At 45.0% G+C, this 18,858-nt stretch overlaps 1 protein-coding gene across 4 annotated transcripts; it reads left to right on the top strand.

Moving 5' to 3' along the window:
- The first annotated feature begins 109 nt into the window (after positions 1 to 109).
- Positions 110 to 18,034, top strand: trim36 (tripartite motif containing 36). 4 transcript variants are annotated; one of them, XM_081707341.1, is made up of 11 exons: positions 110 to 1,777; positions 3,231 to 3,471; positions 5,302 to 5,403; positions 6,327 to 6,670; positions 7,223 to 7,369; positions 7,872 to 7,967; positions 8,471 to 8,724; positions 9,110 to 9,231; positions 13,573 to 13,869; positions 15,102 to 15,399; positions 15,631 to 18,034. In XM_081707341.1, exons 1-11 carry the CDS (start codon positions 1,715 to 1,717, stop codon positions 15,980 to 15,982), a joined length of 2,316 nt encoding a protein of 771 aa, XP_081563467.1. In that variant the 5' UTR covers positions 110 to 1,714; the 3' UTR covers positions 15,983 to 18,034. The 4 variants fall into 4 exon arrangements, with proteins under 4 accessions (XP_081563467.1, XP_081563465.1, XP_026855532.2 ...); XM_081707339.1 differs by lacking the exon at positions 5,302 to 5,403 and adding an exon at positions 4,309 to 4,371; XM_081707340.1 differs by lacking the exons at positions 110 to 1,777; positions 5,302 to 5,403 and adding exons at positions 1,795 to 2,583; positions 4,309 to 4,371.
- The last annotated feature ends 824 nt before the right edge of the window (positions 18,035 to 18,858 follow it).

Below are 18,858 nucleotides of genomic sequence, written 5' to 3'. Positions count from 1 at the left end.
ATTGCCAGTTTGTATGCCTGTTATGAATGGCCCTTATGAAATCCTCAGTTACTTGATCTGTGCAGAGAAAGGACTTCTGTTCTTCTAAGGGCTTCAGTTACTGTAAACCTGCCAGAAGCTACCTCCTGCCCATCTTGCTTCCATTCCCCAGTATAAAGCACTGAAGTACAATACCACTGATGAGCCGATACGCTCACTGAAGCAATATGTGGTTATATAGCAAAAGATTCTTTCAGAGGAAACTGCTAATGCAATGTGTTTTTTATTGTTGCAAACACAGCTTGTGAATGCCATCATCAATCCCATTTGATCAAATTCTATTTATTAACAAGGTTTCATGGGAATAGTAATTATCTAGTTTGTCATGATTTGTGCACTATGTTAATTATATATAAATTGTACTGTGGTTGATTACATTGCTACAGAGAAGTCCACTGGGTTTGCAGATAAGTTGGTGAACAAATTTAGGGAGAGTTTTCTAAAATGCAAATGTGTGTTCTAAAATACAATATATGGAGAGCTTTATTGATGTTTCTAATGTCTGTTTGCTGTATGCACCTTATAATTAGATTGACCATAATACTGAAATAACAAACGTGGCACGTTTGTTTTGAGTAATGAGTCAGCAGCAAATTTTGGCACATGCTAAAATCATAAGATTGAATTAACTCTGAGCTAGCTCTCCTAGAATGAATGTGACATTACTATAATTTCTTGACTTTTACGGCAGTTCTCATGTTTCAGTAGTCATTTTTACTGCAGTTCTCATGTTTCAGTGGTCATTTTCAAGTATAATATTGGCTTTTGCTGTAGGAGTGCTATGTACTTGAACCGTAGCCCCCCAGACCATGGATGAGAAAGGTGTGCGGGGAATGGCTGACCTTTCTGTAAATGATTACGTGTTCAATTTTACCGGTGAGCCAGAATTCAGGTTGGGCTGAACAGGATTTACTAGAATTTCTCTGCAATTATAGCTTTCTTCCCATTGGGTGGGGTCAGTATTCACGATCGCATATGAATTATTGGCCTGCTGCGTTATTTGCCGTCAAACAAAGTTTCCGTTGCAACAAGCTAAATAGCCGTTGTTCACTTACTGTAACCTAATATTTATGACCTATTATTTGGAAGGAAAAAAATACTTTGCGGGTAGCGCAAGCCTTGCGAGTGTCCAGTTACTTCTGACAGAGCGTAGGACACAGACGAACCGTCTTCAGTATCGCAGCCTACACTGCAGCCGTGGACTCCGCTGTGCTATAATCCGTAAGAGAAAGACGAGCATTGTCATATTTCATATTCCTTCATGTGTAGGTTTGGTTGGAGTCTACCTACACACAAAGCTGCACACAAAGCCCTCCACCAGCCCTCTCACCGACGACATCACCAGAGACTGGCACTGGGAGGGGTTGCGCGCTTCAAACACGATCCCGATGCTTTATTAAAATTCCCCTCGTAAAGCAGCTGGTTATTGATCTTGCGTTATAGGGGCGGTCTGTTCTCTGGACAGTGTCCAGGCGGAGAGAAGACGATGCTGACGGAGCGTCCCAGATCGGACATTGTGTGTTGACCGGGAGTCTGTGTCCACGGCGACCAAACCCCGCAACTGAACCCAAACAAGGGCTCGGCAGATTTATTGTCACGGGTAGTCCGTCCCCTACCGGCACCTAGTTTTTGTTTTAAATACTGTTTTAATTTGATATCAAGTCGAAATTTCAAGATGTCCGATTCGGAGGATATGTTGGAGTTTGGGAACATAGTCGAGCGGATTGAGAAAGGAGAGGTGAGTGCGTCTCAAGTCATGTTTTCCACTGTACCCGTTTCTTAGAAATATGTAGAGGAATCGTTTGTTCGACATAAGACGATAAGGTCAGATCTAGACTACGGCACTCCTATGAGATTTCGTGCACAATAAGATATTGTGCAAATCTAAGTTTTTTAATAAGGAGAATCCAACATGCGAGCTATTGTGCTTACGATGTTAACATTTATCTTATTTATTAAAAAGAAATTAATCAAATTAATCCAATGTTCTGCACCCTTCGAGGCAGTCGAAGAAAGCGCATGACGATACTTCATTAGCTAGGGGATTTACTGCGGACCCTAGTCGTATGTTCTGGCAAAGATAACAGCCACGTTATGCATTCTCATTTAGTTCTGCTAACGCAAAAAAAATGGGTGGGAAACCGAAGTAGGCGCAACCTGCATCTTTCCCGAACAAAATACGCACATTTGTGCGTAATATTAGTTAATGAAATAGCCCGACTCTCCGGGTAGGTGTCCCCCCGCCTCTTTGGGTATCAGATTGGCTTCAACCTGCTCACCTTTTGGTAACAAGTCCATCCCCTCTCCACACCCCCTACTTTGACTACACCAGGACGAGCACCTCCCCCAGTATCGGCTTGTTGAGCTCTTGGTGCTGACTCATGGCGCCGTGTGATCAATAACGTCGGGTCACGTTGGTTCGTTCGTTCATTCATTAATTCTTGGCCTGGGCCTCTTTGTCCGAGTCATTAGTTCAAGAAAGTTAGCAAACGAGCTGTTTAATAATTCATCATGTCTACCGTGCAACGGCGTGGCTCTCTGCTGGTAAGTGATGCAAATACGTTCTTATTGCGGGTTTTCCTTGTGATCCTTTATTAGCCGTCATATACGTTTGATACAAAGTCCACCGGATTTAACTGTGTTTTGGACTTTAAAGACTTTAGATGGCGTTAGCTAGCTAAGATGAAATCGTTTGAGCTGGTTAAAGTTGCATCGTAATTTAGAAAAAGCGCTTCGGTAAGTTATTATTGTTACTATTTTTTAAAATGTACTTCCAGAAAATTCAATTCTAGCTCGGCCTACTTGGCTTGGTTAAGCTCCCCTCTTTCCTACTGGTTTCTTTCTAACGCCATATGCAAGTTTGCGTTGGGCTCAGTTGCAGAGACTGGGCCGTGGAGTAGAAGTTCATACACGAGAGCAGCAATGTTTTATCTTCGTGTTCTTGTTTAAAATGATTTGTTTGTGTGATTTGGTACACAAGTATTGTGTTTTAGGATGCAAAGCTTGCCATTTGACTACGAACCTAGTTGGGATTAGTGTGGCACGTGAAGGTTGATTGTTTGTTTAGTTAAGAGATATTTATCACTTATTTCTCAGCTCTTCTTTCAGTATGAGTAAAACCTCCAGTTCTTTCTCTCTCTCTCTCTCTCTCTCTCTCTCTCTCTCTCTCTCTCTCTCTCTCTCTTTTGTAGGTACCAATAAAGAACATAGAACGGGAGCTCATTTGCCCGATCTGTAAGGAGCTGTTCACACACCCCCTTATCCTGCCTTGTCAGCACAGCGTCTGTCACAAGTGTGTAAAAGAGCTTCTCCTGGTAAACCACGAGGACTCCTTCAGCACAGATGCGGGCTCCGAATGCTCCAACCCAGGCAGCCCTCGTTCCAGAGTCCCCTCTCCGAGCATGGAGAGGTTGGACAGGCTCGTGCGATCAGGTGCGTTCCAAATCCAGCACTTGGGGTCAAAACGACCTAAGAGTGTACATGCACACGGTCTTAAGGAATGGTTAGGTTGATTGCTGAGGCACATGTGCTCTCTAAGGAGGGGAGGGGAAAGAGATTTGTTATTCTCAACCCCCTTGCAAATGCAGAGGGTTTGGTTTTATCGACACAGGACTAAACAAAACTAGCTTCTGGTTGCTTTTTTACATTTTCAAAATAATTAGACTGATGAAGATTTGGTGTTTATCGGTTTGTGCACGAGTTCCTATTTGCAGGGACGGTTTTAGTTGTTCTGCACTTGGCATGCAAAACTCATTGACATTCCCAGGATCTGAACAACCTTCACGGGGGGCGTTCCACCTAGAGCCCTGAATTACAGCCCCACATGTAGGTGAAGTAATGAGCACCTCAGCCAGATAGCATGTTTTATATAGGTCAAATGCTTGTGCATCTTCTGTGAGGGTCCACAGCAGCTAGTAGGGATTCTTTGGTGTTTTCTAGTTATATTGCTGACCAGGTTGTCATGGTGACCCAACCTAGGTGGAAGGAACGAGGCATATTTTTAACATCTACCTTTTGCTTCCTCTAAATTTGTTTAAACAAATTGTCTGCATTGTTTAATAGCAAGAGATGTATGTTGGGCCCTTATAGAATAGCAAGGATTTGCTTGTTTTCCCACCGTGTCTGCGTCACACCACTGTGTTTTTACCAAAAATGTAACGCTGTCATGTCATGTTTGTGCAATCATGGGCTGTCAACCAGGCCTCACTCCTCTTTGGTTCTCATTTGTTCTCTGTTTAGTCTTATTTCACTTCTGTTTGTCGCTCGCAGCTTCGCTGAGAAGGTCGTTTGGGAGGAGAGGTAGATGTGGGTTGCATTATTTGAATAGCTATAGTGAGTACCGTGTGTTTAGACCACTCTGAACACATTTCTGTGCTGTTTCTGTGTGCCCCCCTATTCCAATCGGCTTCCTTTTGCAAGACGGTGTAATGGAATGACAGGAACTGCAGAGACAGACTTTGAGACTCTTATAAAAGTCTGCTGAGCATATTAACAGGATGATGTGGTAACCCATTGACACCACATTATTGCAGAACCTTTAGGGAATAATGAACTAGCCAGACTTCATCATCTGGACAGTGTTAATGGCTAAAAGAACCGTGGATGTTACCGTGGAGATGTTTCGGGACTGGAATTTTGGAGGTCATAGTGGGACCTCCCGGTGCGCTTTCAAAAACGAGTGCCTTAGAATTACTATGCAAACATTTTAATAAACTGGACTGACAGTTGTGAACTGCTTTGAAGTGCCAGCTCATGTTCACCTTTTCTAAAATCAGATTATCTGCATGACCCTTTAAGTCCAGTAATAAGTGGTTTGAATGGGTGTTTTGCTGAAATATGCTCAGTAGTCATGAAGGACGCATCTTTGACATTAATGACTCAGGCAAGCTAATTGATCCGCCTAACACGGGATGTAACTCGCTTGTCCAAAGTCAGTGACGCTACAGCCAAACCCACGGAAATGGTGCGAGAGCCTTTATACACTTAGAGCTAACTTTTTTGATCCAGCGTAAGTCGCAAAGGCGCCTGCGTTACTTCCCTCAGTCAGACTCGTCATGACACGACGGTCTGCTTGTGCCTCCGTAGTCTCTCCTGGCTCTTGCCTTCGCTTCCTTCTCGCACAGAGAAGGGTGCAACGTTGTGGTTTTTGTAGGCGCAGGTCCCTCCGTGCCCTGAGCGGATGGCCTCGAGGTGACTCGTCTGTGTCTGGTCTGAGCGTTTTGATTTATTAATATTCTGTCTCCTCCCCCACCCCGCCCTGAGTCCCTCTGCGGCAGTGGCAGCAGCCGCAGGCCCCGGCTAGCCTCGCTGCAGACGCTGCCTGCTCCTCCCCCTCCCGAGCAGCGCAGCACACCCACAGCCTAAGTACACGCTTCTCTTCGTAACCCCACCCCATCTCTCCCATTGCCCCGTGAATCAGGCCACCTGTGCCCTTCGTTCATCTGTCACCGCAGATATGGCGTCATTACATCTCGCTCACCGCGTCGGTCCATCGTGTGCGGCGGTCGTGAGTCTGTAACATCTCCATGCTCCATTTAAAAAAAAAAACAAAAAAAACAAACTCCTGAGTCTCTGTGGCCACTGCATGTTTGCAGAAACACTTCTTGGTTTTGTTTGCATCGACCGGTCACTATTGCGCCATGCAATGTGACATCACTGTCTTGTTTGTCGTGCATCTCGGTTCATTTGGCTTATTGTTGCAAACATGCTGCTTGCTTCTGCCATGGATGTCTGTAGTGAGTGTGGGATTCTGTATTGATGTGATGTGATTTGATTTACTTTCACCCGAGTCTTTCCTATGAGTGAAGCAATTGGAGCTGGTGTTTTGTAAATGTACTGTATATAAGTGTTTAAATACATGAACTGGACAAAGAACAAAAAACAAATATATGCATGTATAATTTTCTTTTGACAAATGCATTATTCAAAGTGATCAGCAGTTTGGGACTATTGGGTTCTCATACAAAAGTTTTTGTGTTCTGAAAGTTTCCTGCATCACCTGTCCATTTTATTTTTGTTTTCAATTCCGGTCATCATAAAATCGGTCTGTGGTCCCTTCATCCTTTCTGTTAACTTTGTTTTGAGCTGTGTATTGTCCAGATCATTGTGAGCACTTGTGGTGTGTTCCTTTGTCGCTGCGCTGTGTTGCGAGCAACCTGAAACTCGAGTCGCCTGACTAGGGTTTCATCTTTTTAGGTCAGCGGCGCTTGGCTTTATCGTGCAGATGTATATGCTGTCACCCCCCCCCCCCACCCTTTTATGACGGTCTTGTGTGTCTGCTGAACCAGGGTCTGTCTCCTCCCCCGGATGGAGGCGTTCCTCCGTCACTCCCCGCATTACCACCTTCCCTTGCCCGGGCTGCCAGCACGACATCGACCTCGGGGAGCGGGGCGTTAGCATGCTCTTCCGCAACTTCACGCTGGAGAGCATCGTGGAGCGCTACCGGCAGGCGGCCCGTGCTGCCGTCGCCATCATGTGCAACGTGTGCAAGCCTCCCGTGCAGGAGGCCACCAAGAGCTGCATGGACTGCAAGGCCAGCTACTGCAATGAGTGCTTCAAGATGAACCACCCGTGGGGCACGCCCAAGGCTCAGCATGAGTACGTCGGGCCCACCACCAACTTCAGACCAAAGGTAGGGCGGCCTGAACCGCTGCTTGAAGTGCCCTTCGGTGTGGGCGTTGGGAGAATATTTTTGCAGTTCAGCTTTTTTTTTGGATTTCTTAGAATTTTTGATTCCTAGTCGTTTGATGTTTGGAGGAAACGGGTTTCTGCTGGGGGGGTGAACAGGGGTTGAGGTTTTACTCAAACATGAGGGTATAAGGTGTAATGATTTATGCTCATTACTTGTACATCATGATCCACCCTGTGAGACAACGTCAGCCGTGTGTGAACAGAATTAAAATCGATGCACAAGGTTGGATGCGTTTTTATCGAAATGTTCCTCAATGGCCGACCTTGTAGACTTTGTCTTGTCAGGCCTAATGGGACATTATTTGCTTTCACTTTAATCGGACCTCATCAGTGAAGGATGGCATAAAATTCAGCGTTTACTTCACTTAAGCTGCTTCACTTTGTCTGAAATCAAATGTTTGTCTCCTCAACACCTTCTGATGTTTCAGCTCTGGTAAATGTGTCCTCCGTGTGTCCTCAACACGAGCGTTTACGGTCTCTTCGCCGATTGCAGGTGCTGATGTGTCCCGAACACGAAATGGAGAAAGTCAACATGTACTGCGAGGTGTGCCGCCGTCCCGTCTGCCACCTGTGCAAGCTGGGTGGCTCCCACGCCAACCACAAGGTCACCTCCATGAGCAGCGCCTACAAGATCCTCAAGGTTCGCTGGCCAAACAAATGTTCGTTTTGTTGCTCGTGTTGGTGTCCAGCACGTCCTTGCTTCTGGGACTTTTTCAAGCACGTAGATGTGGCGTCGCATCCGTCTGTAAAGGGTTATGATTCTCCCCCCCCCTGAGTAGTTAATAAGCAATGGTGGGAGGCACTTGACCCTGCTTGGCAAGTCCTCTGGGGATCGTGTTGCATGTGAATGTGGTAGTGGGGCAAGTGAGTGTGCATCTGTCTGAAAAGACATTCCAAAAAAAAAAGCAAAACACCGTTTTTTCCCTTTAGTGTGAACCGTGTAACATTTAGATGACTTCGCCAAGGACCCGAGCCATGTATTTTTAATGCAGTCGATTGTATCTAACAAGGTTCTTTAATTCTGCTTTGTGCCTCCCCCCAGTAGTGCTGCATGCTCAGAACTGCCTGGAAATCACGTGGTTGGGTCAGTTTTCCACCATGTACATTTTGTAGTCTAATAGACTTCATTTTTCTGTCAACAGGAGAAGCTATCGAAGAGTATCCATTTCTTAATTAGCAAAGAGGACCAAGTGAGGACTCAGATTTCTGAACTTGAGGTCTTGATTCGTCACACAGAGGTAACCGGTTTGTGGAATGCACAAGTGCCTTTTGTCGGAAACGTTCAGTGATCCTTACACAGTAATGTTGAGTGGATCTCTCCCCTTGCCATATGCATCGTATGAGCCTGTTCATGCAGATGTTAATTACCTGCTTAGGTGCTCTTCTGTGCAGTGTTTTTGTATTGATCCTTGTCTGTATGACGTATTTTCTGACTTTTTTACCCTTTGGCAGTTTAATGTAACCTGCTTTTTTTTTTCAATCTTTAAAAAAAATCTCATAAGGTGTGGATTATGAAAACCTTTGGCTGGGAAACGGGTCTCATATATAGCCAAGATTTTCACCAGTACTTGGTGGTATTTCCCATCTCTTTAGTGCTCCATTATGGAAACGTTGAAAGTTCGGTATATCCCTTAGAAATCTACAAGTGTTTTTTTAATGTATTTATTTTAAATAGAAAAACATTACATTTTATTTTTGTGAATATTTAAAGTTTAAGGTCACTTAACCTTCGTTATCGTAGGACAACGGACAGCTTGCAGAGAGGCAGGCCAACGAACACTTTGAGCGTCTTTTCAAAGCCCTCCAAGAAAGGAAGTCGGAAATGTTGCGGTCTATCGAGCAGTCCAGGAACGGGCGGCTGGACAAGCTCAGGGGCCAGGTGGAGGAGTACCAGGGCATGCTGGAGAACAGTGGCTTAGTGGGCTACGCCCAGGAAGTCCTGAAAGAGACCGACCAGTCCTGCTTCGTTCAGACGGCTAAGCAGCTCCACATCAGGTTCGACCGTTCTTTCTTCTCATTATCCCTTGTCTTTACTGACCAAGCCCTGGGACTTGCACACGTCATTCTTTCGGTTTACTGTTAAGCAGGCCTAATGATAAAAAGCACTGAGGCTCTTGTACTGACGAGCTCTTTAGCAGGGGCCAATGCTATGTCTTATGATCTTATGACTGTGGAAGCTGGCCATGTGCCTGTGAGCCCTGAGCTTTGCAAACTGACCTGCATGAGTGGATTTGATCCACCGGTGATTAATCTCAATTAGACGAAAGGAAGCTTCATGCATGCGCTATGCCAGTTCACCCTTCCAAACCTGCTCACGAACTGTATTGTGGCAATCTAGCAAAGTCTGTGTGTGGAATTTGGTTTTCTTCACGTTGTACAGGATTCAGAAAGCCACCGAGTCACTGAAGACCTTTCATCCCGCAGCCAACCCCATGTTTGACGAGTTTGTCCTGGACACGTCAAAAGAAGAGGCCATGCTAAGAGAACTTTCCTTTGGGGGAGGTAAGAATGAGCTGGAGTCCACAAGAGACACTTTGACTTGCTCTGTAATTGAATTGGCTGATTAAAGGCCTAATATATCCTTGCATTTTAGCGCAGAGGCTAGCGGGAGCTTCTAGTTCAGTCCTTCACATAATGGCCAGCATTCTTGTGTCAGTGCAGTTTGTGAGGGTAAACTTTGCCTCCGGTGGTGTCTTACTGGAAATGGCTCTAGGTTTGGAGTGGGAAATAGAATTGGTGATGACACGCTGGGCCACCTCCGTGGATGTGGGAAGCCAGCGTCACCCTACTGGAGGAGAGGGAGAGGACGCAGAGAGGAGGTGGGGAGAAGGGAGAGAATGCTTAGGCGTGGAGAGGGTGGAGTTTCAGGTGTGGCCTTTCTCCTAAACTTGAATGATTTTGCAACTCCGTTTAGAAAATATGCCAGTATGTTTTTATACAATACTTCAAGAGCCTAGCACTACATTGGAAAGACAAGAAATGTAACTAGCAGTAACTTTTGGCCTTCTCGTTGAACGTTGATTTCTGACTGGTGATGGCACCAGTCCTCTGGCCTTGACTACCGCGGTCGCTCCTGTAGGGCAGGGCTCTCGGGCACTGCTCCAGTGGCCAGTCACAGAGCCAGCGTAAGATTTCCCCTGGTTCAGGCCGACCAGATCGGCAGTGTTTAAGGCCCAGGTTCTCCATGACTTTCTGCCAATGATCTGCATTTCTCGCTAGGGTTAAAATTCGTACGATGTTGTATTCTAAAGATGCGTGTTGCTGGAGTGACGCTCGTATGTCATTTGGAACGAGGGCACGGAAATGGAGCTGGTATCCCACTGGTGCACCACGTCATTCATTTGCATCGTGAGCGTTAACTTTGGAGTCGGTGATGACCATACGTTCTTTCGTGGGTGACGTCCTCTTTGATGAGGGCAATGCATTTAATTCGTATGGTGCATTTCTCGAACGCAGGGCCACCGTACGAATGTTGCAGAGTATCACAAAAAATGCAATTAGGAATTGGCTGCAGGAGAATGGTGGAAAATTGGAGGATTGTTGTTGCAAAGCAGCTCTGCTCATGTCTGAGCCCCCAGCGAGCAAGCCAAGGGCGACAGTAGCAAGGGAAAAGCTCTCTAGGGCATGAGGAAGAAACCTTGAGAGAAGCCAAGACTTAGAGGGGGGCCCGTCCTCCTCTGGCCGACACCACGCGACACAGTAGTGACGATGGAAACAATAAAGAGTCAAACATGTAGTGAGAGAAGAGAATAATACAAATCAAGAAATGAGCAATGAATATCTCTTCCGGTTTTCTAGGAGTCCTAGTCATCGTGTGTCCAAAACCTGTCTCGTACAGGAACGTCCGTCGGGGGCAACGGAGGAGTATTTGGCTGGGGTGGAGGTGTGGTGGGCCACAGCAGGGGGGCATTAGTGGGTGGTGGGAGGAGCCGCAGCAGCTGAGACAGGTGGAGACTCCATGGCGATGTGGCATCCGGATTAGGTGTACCTCGGCAGAAAGAAAGATTAGGTGTACCGCGGCAGAATGGATCGTTGGGAGTGTCCAAATACGAAGGTGTGTAAATTGGCAATGCAATTGTGTGAGAAGCCTGACTGGCAGATCTAGATATGGGAGCAAAAGGATGGAGCCAGAAGGCAACACGGGCGTGAGGGCTCCCTGGAATGTCGACGCCTCGCCGCTCTCAGTCAGACATGAGTGACAAAAAAAAAAAAAAGAGGTGGGGAGACAGCATCACATCCCAGTTTACCCCCCACCCCCCAGATCTACAACTTTGCCCAAGATGAGAAGTATTTAATAAAATGCCTGACTGTACACGTCTATAGCCTAGCCTCAGTTGAGACTGTCTGAGACTTGAACACATGCAGGAAGCTTATTCCATAGAACGTCAGGAAAAGGCTCTGTGCCTTGCGGTAGATTTTCTTATTCTTGGTACTAGTGAAGAGCTGCACCTTTTGATCTAAGCAGATGTGGTGGGTCATAATGCATATGAGTTCACTATTGTACTGTGGGGCAATGGAAGCACTTCTGTTTTGTCAGGATTAAGTTTCTGACCGTCGAGTGCGTGTTTGACGTCCTTTACGCATTCCTCGCTAAAGCCAAGATGATGCATATAACGGAGTATCATAAGCATAGCAGTGGAAACTAGCACAGTGTTTACGTATAACGTCACCTAGAGGTAGCGTAATAAAGAAAAAAGCAGTGGCCTTGGAACAGATCCTTGTGGGACACAATAGTTAAACTTGCTCTATGCTGAAGTCTCCATTTTTGTTGAGAAACTTGTAGCGATCAGCTAAATAAGATTTAAACAAGGAAAGGGCTGTTGCCCTAATCTTGACAGCATTTTCAATTCTGTCTAGTAAAATGTGATCGATGGTGTGAAATGCTGCACTGAGAACAGTCGGTGCAATCAGTTTTTGTAGGATCTTGGAAATAAAGGGAAGGTTTGAGATCGGCCTGTAGTTTAACTGACATGGGTTGAGGTTTGTTGTTTTTTTTTTTGGGAGAAGTGGTCTGATTAGTGCCAGTTTGAATGATTTAGGTACATAGCCAATGCTCATGTAGGAGGGTTCATTGTTCAAGAACTACTGATGAATGTTTAAAAATGATCTATAGTGAGCATAAAATCAGAAATGTTTGAGAGAGTGTCTTTGGAACCAACTAGTACTAACCAACTTTATCTTTCTAAGGGTTTAGCCTCAAGAAATTTATGCTCATCCACTGCTGAGGTCTTGAATGTAGGACAAAAAAGCAGCTTTGGTGCAGAAATAAATCCGCCTATCAGCATAACAATGAAGGTGGAGGCTACGCTCTAACCAAGAGGTAGCATGGAGGTAATGAAGATGAGGGCCAAGGACCGACAGACAAGTGTGTTATGATTTAACTTAAGAAGAAGGATGCTCAGAGCAGCAGAGTCAGTAACGCCAAGGAGATTGCTAAGGATGCATAATAAAACTGTCATGGTTCACAAACGTTCAGAGTATTTTAAAAGTATTGCAGTTGACCTTTTCTAATAACTTTTATAAGGGGAAATCGGCATATTATTAGGAATCATGGTATCTAGCCCTGATTTAAAAATAAAAATGGAAAAAATAAAAAGAACAGGAGCCATAGGGTCTGATGAAGTGACAGAAATAATGGTGCGCTTCTTAAATATTAGGGTGGGGCTGGGTTTTCAGTCATTTCCATAAGCTAGCATAATTTTGTTAATGGTAGACCTGAAAAATTATAGAGTTACATGATACTGTAGCACAATTGCATGGATACACACTGTGAGTGCATTGTATTTTGCTAGATAATACAATTACAGTGGTAAACCCATATATCGTAGTTAAAGACTGCCCTGCAGTATTTTCTTCAGAATTATTTGTTGGTTGGATCATAAATGCTGTGATTCATTAAAAAAAAAAAAAAAAAAAAAAAAGACACGCAGAACATTTACTTGGAACTTGTTCTGGACGGCCACGATGCAGCGGTTAAAAATGCAGTTTGTTGGGGAGGGGTAGGAGGGGCAGCGGATGCTGCAGTTTAAAAGATTGAAGGGAAAAGCGGACGAAGCAGGAAGGGCAGCCCTCACCGATTTAGAATTGGCTGTAATGGTGTTTTGCAGTGCTGATGGAAGCGTGAAGATCCTGCATGCATCTCCTTGGCTTGCTCTTTTTACTGTGCCACATTTCCTGGTGCTGCTGTCTCATGGCCCGCCAGGCTCCCTCCTTCCTTGTGTGTGGCTTATTGCGTCCACTGTTCCATCAATCGCTTGTTTTTCACAGAAAAGCTTTTTTCCTTTCTTTTTGGCGTCGTGCCTCGGCTTGGCAGCCGTCCTGGCCGTGACGGGCTGTGTCGCCACGGTGACGGTCTTCGCTTCATCTTTGTCCTCTGAGTGCAAATCCAGTGTCCTGTGGCCACAGCCAGCTTTAAGGCCATATCAGTGTATAGCAAACAGAACTGTCTTCATCTTTGTGGGGCTCTATAGATGTGTGTAAATGTTGCATGTGATGGATCTTTTTTTTTTTTTTTTTTAAGTTTGTTCTGTGATAAAGTATGTAGGGCCTAATTTAGGTCCCAGTTTAATCTATACACTTGAAACACTGCATCTCAAGGAGTTTTGCTAGTGCAAAATGAGATTTTTGCAAAGCAAAAATGCACCTATTAAATCATGCATTGTATATTAATCATGCTTTCTGTTAAGAATGACGGAGCTAGTCTTGGGTTGGGGTGGCTCTGTTGTAGACTTGGTTTCACACGCCACCTTCACATGCTCTGGCCTAAAAGCCAGCGTTAAGACAGGAACTGTCTGTCTGCATGTGTAGTTCATCCCGTCTCATCTTTAACCCTTTCCTCCCCAGTTCCTGATCCTCCCATGATTGACCTGTCTCGCAGTCGCATGTACAACGAGGGCCTGATCCACTGGAGGCTGCCCGAGGACACCCTCCCCACAGACTTCCACCTTCTGGAGTACAGGAAGGTGGTGGAGGGTGAAGAGGAGGGTCCATGGCAGGTCACCGAGCAGGTGTACAACTCCAGCACCGTGGTGTGTAACCTGGCCAGCAGCTGCCGCTACGCTTTCAGGGTGCGGAGTTGTCGCAACACCATCCTCAGCCCTTACAGCCCAGAGGTGGCCTTCCACACACCCCCAGCTCCAGGTAAAGGACCCCGCCACGTCACAGTTTACAGGTCCAGTAACCAGTAACGACTGGCCTGCTGCTGAGCTCGTTCCCAGCCTGGTCGCCAGCATGTGAGCTGGGCCTAGGTCTGGTGCTGCTCAAACCAGCACCTCAAATGCAAATCCAAATCCTGGATTTCATGATCACTTGTAATTGATTAAATGTAACTGATTTCTGTGTACAGTTTAGCCCACAAATGACACAAACAGATGCTTCTTTGATCAAAGCACATTTTATGTGCATTTGAATATCCTTATTGGATGTCTGTTTATTACTATAACTATGATCTCGTTAGCTCTTCCTCAGGTTGCCTCCGTTTGTAAAATGTTTGTTTGCTTAGACCAACAGGCCAGTGTGCAGGTTTGCTTGCTGACTTCCAACTCTTGCCAAATTGTAGCTCTGTTGATGAAGACCAGGTTTCTTTGACTTGAGCTGCGGTCAAACCCCTGACAACGTTGAAGGTCACTAGTCTCTCTTAACTGGTCAAGGTTAACGTCTTAGCGATGGAGAGTATTTTCCGGTTTTGTGCTAGTATTTATCCCAACCCTGGCATGCTTTTAAAAACAACCCTCTATTTCTAGCGTGTATTTCTAGGCCTGTTCTGACAACCACTGATTCAATCTAGCGTTCCTGTGTCAAGCAAGCCGTGTAGTGATGGACTTGCTGTTATTAATGAGCTGGAATTCTGGGTCACTGCAGTGCTGGGGGGAATATTGGATGTCTTGAACATCTGCTTTTTTTGGCTGTGAAAGGAGGGGGTCACTAAGGTATCAAAATGGTATTATAAAATATTTTGTAGTTGTATTTTACAAGTGCATTAGATAACACAACATACATTTATGGTGGTCTATCCAAAGCGACTTCAAATTATGACTGAGTGCAATTTGAGGATTAAGGGTCTTGCTCAGGAGCCCAACAGTGGCAACCTGGTGGTGGGGGCTTGAACTGGCAACCTTCTGATTACTAGTCAAGTACCTTAAACACTAAGCTACCATTGCCCATGACCCCCCCCCCCCCCCCCCCCAATATAATACTTTTATTTCCTCTAAAGACTGTAATGGCTTGTGACATACTGTAACTGAGCGCATCGGGTGACTAAATGTAGATGAATTGGGGGAGAGAGGGGGAGAGAGAGAGGTGTATAACATCCTCCTTAAACCAAAGCCCCATAATTTGCCTATTTGAAGAAGACCCTGTTGGTTCCATTTCAGTGTTTGGGTTCCTGTTCAGTGAGAAATGTGGCTACAGTGTAGAGCGTCTTCGGCTGAGCAAGAGTCGGGACTCTGTGGAAAGCATGGCTGGCCTGCCCTTCCTGTTGGCTGCTGAACGCGTCCAGACAGGAAGCTACATCTGCCTCGACTACATCGTCGGTGACACCGGCATCTCCCATGGGCGCCACTACTGGGCTTTCCATGTGGAACCCAGCTCTTACATGGTGAAAGTGGGCGTGGCGTCAGACACGAAGCTCATCGAGTGGTTCCACAACCCCCGAGAGACCAGCAGCCCGAGGTGAGAACAGCACGTTTCACACTTGTACGTAAATCCAGCCACTCCAAGACGCTGTAGGAGGTTGGCCCCCCACTTGTGGTGGATCTACGGTTTATTGCCCTTTTGCGGCAGAAATGCTTGGCCACGTGGCAGCGTTTATGTGGGTATACCGAGCGTATCGCAGTAAGGTTGCTGGATCACATGAAGGGTCTGTGGTTAGTCCTCGCGCGCCAACCCAAACCCTCTTCCCAGGTACGACCATGACAGCGGGCATGACAGCGGTAGCGAGGATACCTGCTACGAGCTCTCCCAGCCTTTCACTCTGCTCGCCATGGGCATGGGCAAGCTCTTCATCCCCAAAGCCTCCGTCACCGCGGCACCGGGTGACCACGGCAACCGCGTGCTACCCCTGCCGCAGCGCGTTGGCGTCTGCCTGGACTACGAGGCGGGCCGGGTCTTCTTCTACGACGCAGACACCATGCGCCTCCTGTACGAGCGGCAGGTCGACTGCTCCGGCACCATGTACCCCGCCTTCGGCTTCATGGGGGGCGGGGCCGTCCACCTGGAGGAGCCTATCACGGCCAAGCGGCTGTGTTACATGTGAGAGCCGCTCACGTGCCCCGATGCGTCCCCTCTCTGCCCTCGACTTGTTCTCTTGCCCACCTGCTACTGCTGGCGTCACCCTGTGAAAACGGCCGTTTTGGGTCAGGTTTGACCGTGAGTGACCTGAAAAGGTGTGCTTCAGTACCCTTGTGCCTTTTAATGAGATCATCTAAACAGGTGCTCCTTACAATATTAATGGAATACACAAGGTCTGACCAATGTTGGTACTGGAATGCAGGTTACCACGATACACCTTAATGATGCACAGTATTGCGAATCTTGTTTTTGCTGTTGTGTGCAGTTGTTTTGAATAAGAAGGATGCGTTAAGATTTGTATATCTTGCACATGATTAAATTATTTGGTACTACCTAACACTTGTGCACTAATAATAACCATGTTTGTGTTCTCATTGTAGAAACACATGCAACACTACCTAGGCTGATTCTCTTATGACTGTTGAGAATAATCTGCTGAAGAAATTATTTACAATGAAGTCATATCTAATTAAAAAAAATATCTTGATGTCCTGTATTGTTTGTTGAAAATATGCAACTATTGTAAGTGATTGATTTGAATTTAAGTTAACATGGCAACAAAACTTTTGCATTAAGAATGTATCTTTGTTTGTTTGTGTGTTTGTTTTTTTTTAATGCAAAACACCATGGGAATCACACCTGTGCTGTTGGCTCTTAACTAGGCTACAGTTTCAGAGCTACTTTTAACACTGCTTAAAAAGATGATCAGGTCGATATGCACTATTGCCACCAATGCAAATCTGGCTGGATTACTGGAAAACCAAGTGAACAAGGCCTTACTAAATGATAGACTTGTAACAAGGGTAACAGGGTTACTGACTATGAAGGGTTCTCTTCTTGACTTGGTAGATATAGTGGGATTGCTGTGTGATTCCTCAGGTACTTGCCCTGTGGGCTTTTTGCTACCTACCTCTTAGTCCTGAAACCTTTTAAATAGTCGATTTGGAGCACTGATCTCCTGCTTGGATTGTTTTGAGGAGGTGGCATTTCTCTGCCTGTATAAATGTAACGATCACTAAAGTTTGGAGGGTTTCTTTTTGCTAAAGCTGGAAACCTAAGAGTAAGGTTTTTTTTTTTTTTTTTAATACATTTGTGAATTTTAACACTGAGTTTTAATTTTACACTTCATGCTCTGCTACATTTGAGATTTATGGCAAATGGGCCTTCTCTAAGGTTTATTTTTAATCAGAACCTAAATTTATTGTAGCATAAACTTTAATTTCTCAAAAGGTTTTAGTTTGCAGGAAAATGTTATCAGTGAAGTCGTGTTTTTGTTTTGTTTTTTGTTTTGTTTTTTTCCTTCTCGTGCTAAATGGTTAATGAATCAGAATTGAATCTGTGATTGATGAATCATGTGATGTGACCATATTTTAGTAGTTGCATTGCTATTGCCACACATGGAAATGGGGAAATAACACTTCCATTTCATTTTCTTTTTGTAGACACTAATTGTTCATTTTCACCCCCCCCCCCCCCCCCCCAGTTGATATTTTTACTGGATTCGAGGAAGAATATATGCACATTAGTTTACTTCTGGGTGTGTTTTTTTTTTTTTTTGCTATTGTATAATCTGTGTGAAATTGTTTGGGGAAACACAACTAAATGTTTTCTTTGTACATAGTGAACAATTGGGGAACTTTGGCAGAAAGCCAGTTTTTCCACTAGTTGCTTTTGAAGTAGTCTATTGGTAGATTGTTGAGGTAAAGCTTTACTTGCTTATTAAACAGGACACTGTCTCTTATTGAACATTGTAATTTTTACTATTTACCTTGAAGCTAGCACTTTATAGCATGTTAGCCAATTGGCTTGGTGCAGGTGTGTGTGAATTGGTGTGCAATATAGTTTCACTTACAGGAAGTACTGTACTTGTTCAAGGCTGGGGTGTGGCATTGGCTTTTGTGATTGTAATGCTTTAATGGAAATGAAAAGCTGTCCGTCACATGTATCTATACTGTTTGTTTTTATTTTAATTTACCATGTTGGGTTTTGATATAAAATAAAGGTGGTTAAATTGTGATTGGTCCATTGTCTCTGGTCTTCAGCTTGCATTGGTCGGCTATATATATTTTTTTCTACATCTGATTTGTTTTTGTATTTTTTTTAATACAAGGAGGAGGAGCTATTGTTTTAGTATTTTGAAAATCTAGGTAGTAATCGGGTAGTGGTGATGACTACAATCGTGCGCCTTGGTTCTGTTTCAATAATCGCAATTACACTGCTGAAACGCACAAAACACTAGTGTGAGGTAACACCGACACCCTGTGGCTGTCGGAGGAATTGCAGCCTCAAGGGCAAGAAGTCGAGCAGGTTAAAACCCCCGCAACGCACTTTAGTGTTTCCTCTGCGGGCCTCCACGCATCAGCTAACGAGCCCCTCATTCATTTATAACGGGTAGTAGGGAACGGGACATGCTTACGTTGCAAAGGTCATTCAGAAGCAGGACTTGGAAACACTACTGTAAAATACTTTTATACTGAAGCAGAATTTATGTATGAACTGGAGGGTTAAAATTTTTCATATTGTTTTGACAGTTAATTTTCATAATTCAATAAAAAAAAGAAGAAGCCGTGTTGGGAAGTTTCCCCTAGTCGCACACTAACAATATCGTCAACATGAGGGTAGAGAAGGCTAACGAACATACTCGAAATACCCGAATCATCTACATTCGTTAGCCTACCAAACACCAAATCTGACATACCTGTATGACTGCAGTCACTGATTGAGTAGGTGTTTGCGTCATACCTGTATAATGGCAGTCACTGATTGATTAGGTGTTTGCGTCATACCTGTATAACGGCAGTCGGTGATTGATTAGGCGTTCGCGTCATACCTGTATAACGG

Source organism: Electrophorus electricus, chromosome 25, assembly GCF_041902795.1.
Source record: "Electrophorus electricus isolate QZ-2024a chromosome 25, ASM4190279v1, whole genome shotgun sequence".
Taxonomy (NCBI): domain Eukaryota; kingdom Metazoa; phylum Chordata; class Actinopteri; order Gymnotiformes; family Gymnotidae; genus Electrophorus; species Electrophorus electricus.
The sequence above is the reverse complement of the archived record's forward strand: the minus strand, read 5'-3'. Positions and strand labels throughout refer to the sequence as shown.

Excerpts from the sequence above, each read along its gene's own strand:
- trim36 (XM_081707341.1), top strand. The coding sequence starts at position 1,715 with ATGTCCGATTCGGAGGATATGTTGGAGTTTGGGAACATAGTCGAGCGG. Across the intron at positions 6,671-7,222 it reads CCACCAACTTCAGACCAAAG|GTGCTGATGTGTCCCGAACA; the intron begins GTAGGGCGGCCT and ends CGCCGATTGCAG. Across the intron at positions 9,232-13,572 it reads AGAACTTTCCTTTGGGGGAG|TTCCTGATCCTCCCATGATT; the intron begins GTAAGAATGAGC and ends TTTCCTCCCCAG.